The sequence below is a fragment of the Chaetura pelagica genome, unplaced genomic scaffold (genome assembly GCF_000747805.2).
Source record: "Chaetura pelagica isolate M959 unplaced genomic scaffold, ChaPel_1.0 scaffold299, whole genome shotgun sequence".
NCBI classification, from domain to species: Eukaryota; Metazoa; Chordata; class Aves; order Apodiformes; family Apodidae; genus Chaetura; species Chaetura pelagica.
Window position 1 is genome coordinate 364703 of NW_009954507.1, and position 9353 is coordinate 374055.

A 9353-nucleotide genomic window follows, 5' to 3' on the forward strand; every position below is an offset into this window, starting at 1 on the left:
GGAAAGAGTCATAGAGTCCTTTGGAGGCCGGGCAGAGCCTGCCGGGGGTTCCTCAGGCCGGTCGCTGTCACTCGGGGTGCAGGGCTGGAGCCGCCCTGCTCTGCAGACAGGCTGAGGGAGCTGGGGCTGTGCTGCCTGAGAGGTGAAGGCTCCTTGGAGACCCCGCAGCAGCCTCCCGGTGCCTGAAGGGGCTGCAGGAAGGCTGGGGAGGGACTTGTTGCCGGGGTGTGTAGCGGTAGGACGTGGGGTAATGGCTTTGAACTGGAAAAAATGTAGTTTTAGGCTAGATACCGGGAATAAATTCTTTACTGTGGTGAGACGCTGGAACAGGTTGCCCAGGGGGGCTGGGGGTGCCCCCTTCTTAGGAGCGTTCAAGGCCAGGTCGGATGAGACACTGAGCCCATGGCAAGGGAGGGCTGAAGGTAGGTGATCTTTAAGGAGACTTCCAATTCAAACCATTCTTGGATTCTATGATTCTATGACCATAGCATGGCCGTAGACCTGGCAGCCTCCACCTGCTTGGAGCAGCACATTTCCTGCATGGTGGTCCGGAGGGTAAGGAAGGTCCCACATTCTGGGTGTGGAGCACATCCCTGGCAGGAGCAGGGCAGCTGGCGGACACCCACGGGTCACCAGGGAAGGTGAGGGGAAACGGGACGGGCTGGCTGGTTAGAGACTCTCCAGATGGCTCTGCTGGGACCTGATGAACCTTCCCCAGTGCTCACGGACTGAGGTTATCCAAAGGCTTATTACTATGCCAGCAAAAGGCACATCTGGAGCATGGCAACAGCTACTCTGCCAGATCTCAGGACCAGTCTCCAAAACAAGCCAAAACTTCCCAACAAAAGAAGCCCTTTTCCCTTTCTTTTGAACACAAGCAAAACAAAATTGTTGGAAATGCAGCATCAGACATGGCTGAAGTGTTTCAGCCAAAACTTTCTAAAAACAAACAAGCCCACACAGCAGTCAGCCAGCATGGGAACTTTTAGCTTAAGTGATGTGTCTGGCAATATGAATGGGAACTAAACCCAGAGTCTTACAAAAGGAAGCACGTTTTAATACTAGAAGTGCCACCGGTTCTGCTTGTTACTATTCCCTGAAAGCCAGCATTGTGGAGAGCAGCACAGGAGAAGAGAAACCAGCACCCCAGTACCCAATATGTGAAACACTTAGGATGCACCGCAATGGGACAGCCTGGTAGGTGGATATAGAAATCCCTCCTCTGAAGGCCACAAAGCAGGATTTCTGTGGTTTACACCAAGCCCTGGCTGATGGCACGCAAAGGTAGACAGGTTGCTCTGGAGAACTAAGGAGCAGCAGAAGAGACAGCTTGGCCAGCTATGGACTCGAGGACAGATGATGAACCTCTGGAAGCTACCCTGGACAACCACAACATGCTCCTAGATGAGACTGCTAGTTTAGCAGCTCTTCTGCTATAAAACAGGCCTTGTCAGGAGGCCATGAGTCAATCTTTGCTGCCAATGAATAATTAAGTCAAAATGGGAGCCAGATCATGAAACAAATAGTTTGGAATTAATGTATGTAGGTATATGTTACCTCCTATGATTTGTACCGTAGCACATTATGCAGTCAATAGATGGAGACTTCGATATTTTACTGTACATTTTCAAATTATTATTAAGATGGGCTTAATTAATACAGTTTGGATCTAAATCAGTAGTTGTGACCACTTATTCAATTATTCTGAGGTGGGAACATCCAGATCTGCTTCTGGATTTAAAAAAAATGCTAAGAAATATAAAATTATTAATTATCTTGGTTTTATTTTCTTGATGAACAGAATATCAAAGCAAAGCAAAATCATGCATATCTCTTGGATTTTCCCCAACCAACTATTCCAAAGTCCTCTTGGGAAACAGTAATGTTGATTTCCTCAGCACTCTGTTCCACATTGACCTATCTGTTAATGTAATGAATGAACACTTTCACATCTATTTGTCATTCCAGTGAGTTCCTGGCTTTATGATTTTCTCACTGATGGTGTTTCCAGAAGGTCAGGGTGATTCAGGGCTTGTTTTGTCCCTTGCACCCAAGTTTTCATGGATCATACACTTGAGGTCTTCTCGATTCAGAACCTGGCTTTTGTACTTCTTGCCCCAGTCCTCAACGATGTACTGATGATAGGGGTCATGGGAGTGCTCTCGCCTCTTTGATTTCACAGTACTCACCAAGATTGCCACTATAATGAAGGAGAACATCCCAATCATCACCATCAAATAAAGGATAACGTAGTCAAAGTTTTCAGCTTCAACCGTGGCTTGCAGTTTATCTGCCGCTTCCGTCATGTTTCTCCTCCAGCCATTCATGTAAGTGAGAAAAGTTTCCTTGAAAATATCTTCCACTGCCCAAGTGAAGTTTCGTATTTGAGCCATCCTTGCAAGTTACAGTTACTAAAGACAACATGATACTGATTTTTAATCAAATATGTATTACTCCATTCATAGACTGTACATACATACGTCACTGCATGTATATAACTGTACATACATGTACAGTTAGTTGCTTTTGTCCACATTATGATGAAATTATAACACCTGCCACTTGCCAGTGAAAATGTAGTACTAATTTTAGATGAGCTTAGAATCCCCATTGAGTAGTTCCGTGAGTTCAGAGTCCCAAAGGGAGGTTTTACTTTTCTCCTCATGCAAGTCACTTTTGGTCCTTGGGAAGCCAAATATGCTTTGGTGAAATCCAGTGAGCATGGGCCCCTGTGACCCGTATTGCAGGGTCTTTCCATGCTGTAGAGCTGCTTGGAAAAGCCACTGTCCTTTTCTGCCTTTCCTATATAAAGAGGAGGGTGTGACTGCATTGCAGCCTGCTAGGCTGCAAAAAGCAAGGGGTCTGGGGCAGGATTTCAGTCTGATGCTCCTGTAAGGCACCTGTCCTTCAGTGCTTCATGCCAGCCAAGTCCTACAAGATGTGGCAAAGCTTCTGCAAAAAGTCACTCAATCTCAGTGCACTCTTAGATCAACGATGAGCCTATGGTAAGGGGTGGTGAATTTTCATCACTAATGAGAAATTATGGTGTCTTTAGAACTCAAGTTCCACAATCTCCCTTCTTCTGCTTGTGGACTAGCCTTGTGATATCTGCCTGCACAGAACAGGCCTGCACAGAACAGGCATGCACACACAGCAGGATGCAAGTACACATGCATGTAGGTCTCTGCAGTTATATGCTCATACACATTCAAACACCGGGGATAAGGGTAATCTAATGAAAGCAAGAAAGCTATAGGAAAATCCAAATACAAACTACGCTGACTTTTTTTAAATTGTAAAATCTCTCTTTTCCATAGGAAATAAAGAATTACCAACAGAAACTTACCTTTCCTGTGTCGTGTGGTAAGAATCACAGTAAAAATCAGGTTTTTAAAACCCCACTGGATAATACGATGCTACTCTTGAAATGAGCAGTTATCTTAAACTTTAAGTAGCCTCCAGCCTGTACAAGTGTATAAGCAAATGTCTGTTAAATAAGTTCCTGGTACTGCATGCTTTATATGAAATTTAATGCTTTATCTAATCTCACCTAGAAAGTAAAATATTGGCTGACAGCTTACATCAGTCATCCTGTCAGATGCTGAGTACACTTGTTACTCTGACTTCATGTGTCGTATAAGAGCACTGTTGTGCTTTCTAGGGGTAAACATTGATGCAGCTCAATCTTTGTTGACCCAGACAGAAAAAGAGTAAAGATGCCCTTGGCTGATATGGGCAGAAGAGGCTGAGCAGGCACTGTGGAAGGTGCCAGCCTGCCAGGCTGCTTAGCACCCAAAGGGAAGGATTTTCTGCTCCTTCATTCCCCTTGGGAGGTCAGTGATCTGAGCCTTCTGTCTCTTTCTCTGTTCTTCCTGTGTTTCATGCTTCCCCTGTCCTTTGCCATAAGCTCAGGCTTTCTCTCCCTTTCCCCTGGATTCCCCACATGGTTTGTCTTTCTTCTTCTTCTACTGGGATCATGCTTGTTAGTCACCCACCCTTCTGAGAAGCCCTTGCTGTGAGAAGCAGGTCTTCAGCACAACCGAGACTCTGCTCTGTGTGCACCTCACTTGTGAATAGGAACAGGAGAAGACAAAAACTCAAAAAAAAAAAAAAAGGCAGAATTAATTAATGTTGATTTTATTTCTGGCAAATAGCACATGCTGACATCTAACTGAAAGGCTCTGAGTCACACCTTTGAAAACAGCAGTATACTCAGTGAAATGAGGCAATTTTGATTTTAGTCAACAGCGGTTCCTGGACATGATGGGGAGGCAGATGAGGATGGGATTGCAGTGCAAAGTGTTCCACAAGCACACAGTCTAGGACAGATTTTCTGTAAAAAATATATTCATTTTGCACGATATTCTGCCTAAGCAATTTTCAAAGAAAGCAATTTCTCAGGTAGCTGTGCTTTGAAGAAGATAAAGCAAACACTGACCAGCACTGAATCACGAGCACACATCAGAAAAAGGGAGGTACGTTCTTGGTACAGAGAAATGTTAATCCCTGAGGAAGCCCTGCTAGTGCCATGCTGATGACATTGTCATGGTTACTGCTATCATTTCTTCTGGATGATCTCTGCACAAACACCTCCCAGTACGGGGGCGAGCTGCAGGCAGCATTTCCTTTCTGATCCCCCTTTTCTCTCTGGCAGTTTTCCACGTGTCCTCAGCTTGGCCTCTCAGAGTCATAGCTGGCAAGCTGATTCTGTTTAATGAAACCCATAAGCTTGAGGGACTGCTGCAAGTCCAGTCTCCTGCTTTATGCAGCCAGAGACGTGCCCTGTTTGGTCTTGGCTGAATAAAGTCACTTGGAGCCACCAGCATGCTATTGAAGAGCACCCGAATGCAGCCTGGCTATGGAAATAAGAGAGAATAGCCCTGTAGGTTCCCAAGCAGAGTAGCTTGGGGAACTGCTACCCTGGACTGCCAATAACCAGGTGAAAGGACTTAACTCTCCTTCGAGCAACCTCTTCTACCATGTGTTCTGGCCAATCCTGTTTGGCCAACACTTGCAGGCATATGCTCACGCACCCACACAGGCATACCTACATATACATAAGATGCATTACCAAGCAGACATGAAACTTAACCATCAGCTCTGTTCTCAACCACGCCAAAAGATTCAGTCCTTGAATAATCTGCCTCTGCTGTGTGTCCCCCTGAAGGTCACATTTGCTCAGGGTTTGCTTAGTCTCTAAAGCAGAGGTGAACAAGGACAGAAGGCATAAAAATGTCTAAAAAGGAGGGGCAGCCAAATGTCTTGGGCAGGAAAAGTGGCCTTAATATTAGTCTCCCAAATGGAGACTAATACTAGAAAAAATGCTCCTACTTGTGATGGAGAAAGGAAGGAACAGCTTGTTAAGCCTCCTGTCTCTACCCCAAGGATAGCTAGGTCATGGAAATCAGAAAGAGTTCCTAGTGACTGGAAAAAGGCAAATGCCATGCTCATCCTTGAGAAGGGCAATGATGACGCAGGGAGCAGGAGGATGATGAACCGCACCTCAAACCATGTCACAATTAAAGGACAAATCCTTCTGGAAGCCATCATCAGGCATGTGAAGAACCAAAGGTGATTGGAGAGTGCCAGCATAGATTTTCCAAGAGCAAATCGTGCTTGATTGAGCTGATCATTTTCTATTGCGAGATAATGGGAGGACTGTTTCTGTGGATGAAGGCAGAGTGGTAGTGGTGATTTATCTTTGTATTGGCAAGGTTTCAGCATGGTCTCTCATAATATCCTTGTAGCCAGTTTGGAGAGATATGGACCAGATCAGAAATAGCTGTATCACTGTCATGGGCAAAATAGAGTAAATGGCAACCCATAGTAGATCTGGATGCTTGGCTTTATGTGAGAACCAAGAGGATTAGTGGTTTTACACACATCTGCCAGCTTCATTGCAGTGACTGACCATCTGATCAGGCATTACTGTGGCAACACCTGCTCTTGCCTCCCAGGTATTGTGAGCAGGTGGGTCCATCCAGTGACAGGGTGTTTGTTGTCATCAGCAGGAGGTACACCAAGTGGAAACATGCACAATAGTTAACAATTACGATAAACAACATTACAATTGGGTGTATTTTCACATGTAGCAGTCCTGTGGTCTTGAAGGCACCATCTGATGAAAACATTTTCTTTTTAGGTGTACAGTAAGCTTGGAACCAAATGGTACTCAATTGTTCATAACTGTCATGATTGATAATCCTTTGGTAAATATTCAGCAATGTATTCATGTGTGGGCTATTTTACAAATCCTTTGTTAGTCTTACTTGTGAGATGGTGAAGGAAGTAGTAGACATATTGAAGATCTTGTGATTAGACCCAGATCTTATAGAAGGATTTATGTAAGTTCATTGGCAATTCATCTCTCCCAACATTTTGCAATAGCTACTGTAGATGCATAAAGTGATACTCATAAATAAACACTATACATATAGGGAACATACGTAGATCAGTATCTACAGGACTGGAATGGGGTGCTCAATTTTCTCTGTTTCCTGTAGAAGGTAAGTTTAACAGAAGATTGTAACCGATAGTGATCTTGGTTCCCCACACATTTCTCTTCATAGGAGCTTCCAGTATACTCAGTCACTTTTTTTCCACTCCTGCATCAGTTGCTTTCTGGTATAGTCTTCAATAATAGACAGACTTTACACTTTATTTTAAAGCAGCAGCTGATATATTTATACCCAGCTTTTGCCATCTTTTTCCTTCCTTTTCTTTGAAGTAAGGGAATTAACCATACATAATGCATGAATTATAGGGTTCATTACTTAGGATCATTAATTTTATAGGGTTATTTCTTAGAAACAAAAGAATATAACCATTAAGTGCAATTAATGGAGAGGTATGAGTATATTCTCATATGTACCTATGTAATTTTCCTTTGGTATTTCTTTTGTTCTGGTTAAATCAAAATACTGTACTGTTCACTGTGCCTTTCAAACCTCAAACCTTTGTATACACAGAATTAACCCCCGATCTTCTCAGCCTTTAACTACTGATACGTTTTACTCATAACTACTGATACTTAGATTGTTGATAGCATTTAATTACTTTCCCCACTGCTTTAAACTTTTTAGTTTCTTGATAGCCTTCTTAGATTCTTTAGTGTATTTACACATTTGTTTAAAAGAACATTAGTGAAATTGAGAGTTCTGTCCCTGGGTCTGGCTGCTGCTTCTCAAGTTGTTGTCTGTTAGTGGATCACCTTGTAAAACCAAAAGACGTTCCAAGGCCACTAGGTTTTTATAGTTTGGCTTTAACTGTGACTGCTGAAACACTTCATCTTAAGATTGTTCAAGATTGCATCTATTAAGCTTGAACTCATTCTTTATGTTAATTTTTAAATTTTTATTTTAATTCAAGTTTTGCTACATCTCAGGACATCCTGCTCACTAAAAATGTTATGTCTGTTGTAACAGTGTTGGTTGTTAAAGATACTGCTGCTTTATTTTTTTTGTTTTGCAGCTGTGCTTCTAGGTCTCTTGCCTGTTCCTGGCATTCTTGTGCTGAGCCTCTGCAGTGGGTCAGCATGTGTAAGCTACCACCTCTCCAGGAGCTTTGACTTCCACCTCTCAAGTATTTAACTGTTCTGCCTCTGTTTGACATTCCTCTAAGCAAATAATTACGGTATTATTTTCTCTCTGCACTCACCCCATGCATGATGGATGTTATTTTCTTTCCCAGGATAAGGTAGCTAGGACTGGTACATCTTTTCCTCTCAAGGGTATGGTGTTTTGCACAAGTGGGAGTTTGATGTCTTGCCCTGTACAGGTTGGGTATTCTTTTTCAGTGAGGAAATCATTTTACAATTGTGTATTTCTTATGCAACTGTTCTTCCATCTTTCAGGGAGCAGCATTCAGAGTTTTCATCATTAGCCTATTTTCTTGGGCCTGTGTCTGCTCAATGGTAAATACATTTGATGGTTCAACAGTTGGGGTCCTCTGTTTTCTGAGAGACCATGGATCTTAATTGCACGTTACACAGTTTGATCACCTATTATAACATTTAGGGTACAAGTGCAAAAGTATTAACTCCCATCCTTTCACACAGGATCTGGTATGGGTGACAGCTGAAAGGAACAGCTGATCTTCTGGAAGGTTAGCTGCTATGCAGAGGTATCTTGACAGGTTGTCCCCAAAATGTTCATAACTGGTAAAAACCCCTCTCTAAATATTAGAATAACTCCATGTCTGAAGATCACTCCCACATCAGGGTGCATTGTCCTTAATACCTTGTGTTAACACAATGAAAGAGTGCAGACAGTGGAGGGTGACACCTGGAATGGACCTGTAATAAAAATATGTTTGACAAAGCAACATTTTCCAGTCGTCACTGAAACAAGAGAAAGCATTCAGAAGGAAAGTGACTTTTAGCCATATTTTGTTAAGCAGTACCAGTATAAGCAATGTTGTGAGAGAAAGTCTTTGTGTCTATGAGAAAAGTATATCTCATCAGGATGCATTTGATGGCAAGGGACTCCAGCCTAGCCAGTTTCTCAACCCTAAATGCCTGAAATAAAACACAAAAGCAAAAGCAAAACCAAAACAGGCAGAACAAGCCAGGTCCTGAACTTTGACTGTCTGGTGCCAGAATTGCACTGCAACTGAGGTACTGGCACTTGCCACTCTGACAAGACATGCACTGCTTCCCTCAGCCCAGGATGCAGAGATGGAGAAATCGTGGCCAGGCAGACACTACAGTTATTCAGCTTTGTTGCTATGGTTTTATGTGTTACTGTTGCAAAGGCTTTAGAGGATAAATAAGGGTGTTGCCTAGAAATAGCATTTAAATGAAAAAGCAAACACTAATATTTCACCATTTATGATGCTTAGCTTCTAGTGACATAAGGAAATTCACTCCTCAGCCTCTTTAAGGTCACCTTTCTGAAAGCAAGACAGAAAATAAACCTTCCCAAACAATGACCACAGGGACAGCTTTTGCTGTGAACAGATATTGGTGAAGGAAGCATTGTCCAACACGCTGCAGATAAAGGGCATCCCCATGTAATTTCCTGAAGAACATGAGCTGCTGAGTGACCTCCACTCCCAGCACAGAAAATGGGGACGGTGCCTGAAAGCACCGCTGGCAAACTGTGCAGCAGCTGGCAGCACTGCTAGTGCCAGGGTAAGAGTAACAAGGGCTACCTGTTATGGCCAGTGTGTATTAACAGTGTGTGTGCCAGCACACAGGCTGACCACCTCTCATGTGGAAACCCCATCCTCACTGCAGGCCAGGCAGCCAAAGGGGTCCTGAAATGCACATTGGGCTGTTGGCTCCCAGCTTGACCTCTTCACACCGCCACGGCCTGAGGACTGGGAAGATAAGACGTGGCATCTCAAATGCATGT

At 43.5% G+C, this 9353-nt stretch overlaps 1 protein-coding gene across 1 annotated transcript; it reads right to left on the bottom strand.

Annotated features, from left to right (window-relative positions):
- Nucleotides 1-2015: 2015 nt before the first annotated feature.
- KCNE2 (potassium voltage-gated channel, Isk-related family, member 2) lies at nucleotides 2016-2393 on the bottom strand. Its single transcript, XM_010004661.1, has one exon. It carries the CDS (start codon nucleotides 2391-2393, stop codon nucleotides 2016-2018), a length of 378 nt encoding a protein of 125 aa, XP_010002963.1.
- Nucleotides 2394-9353: the final 6960 nt, after the last annotated feature.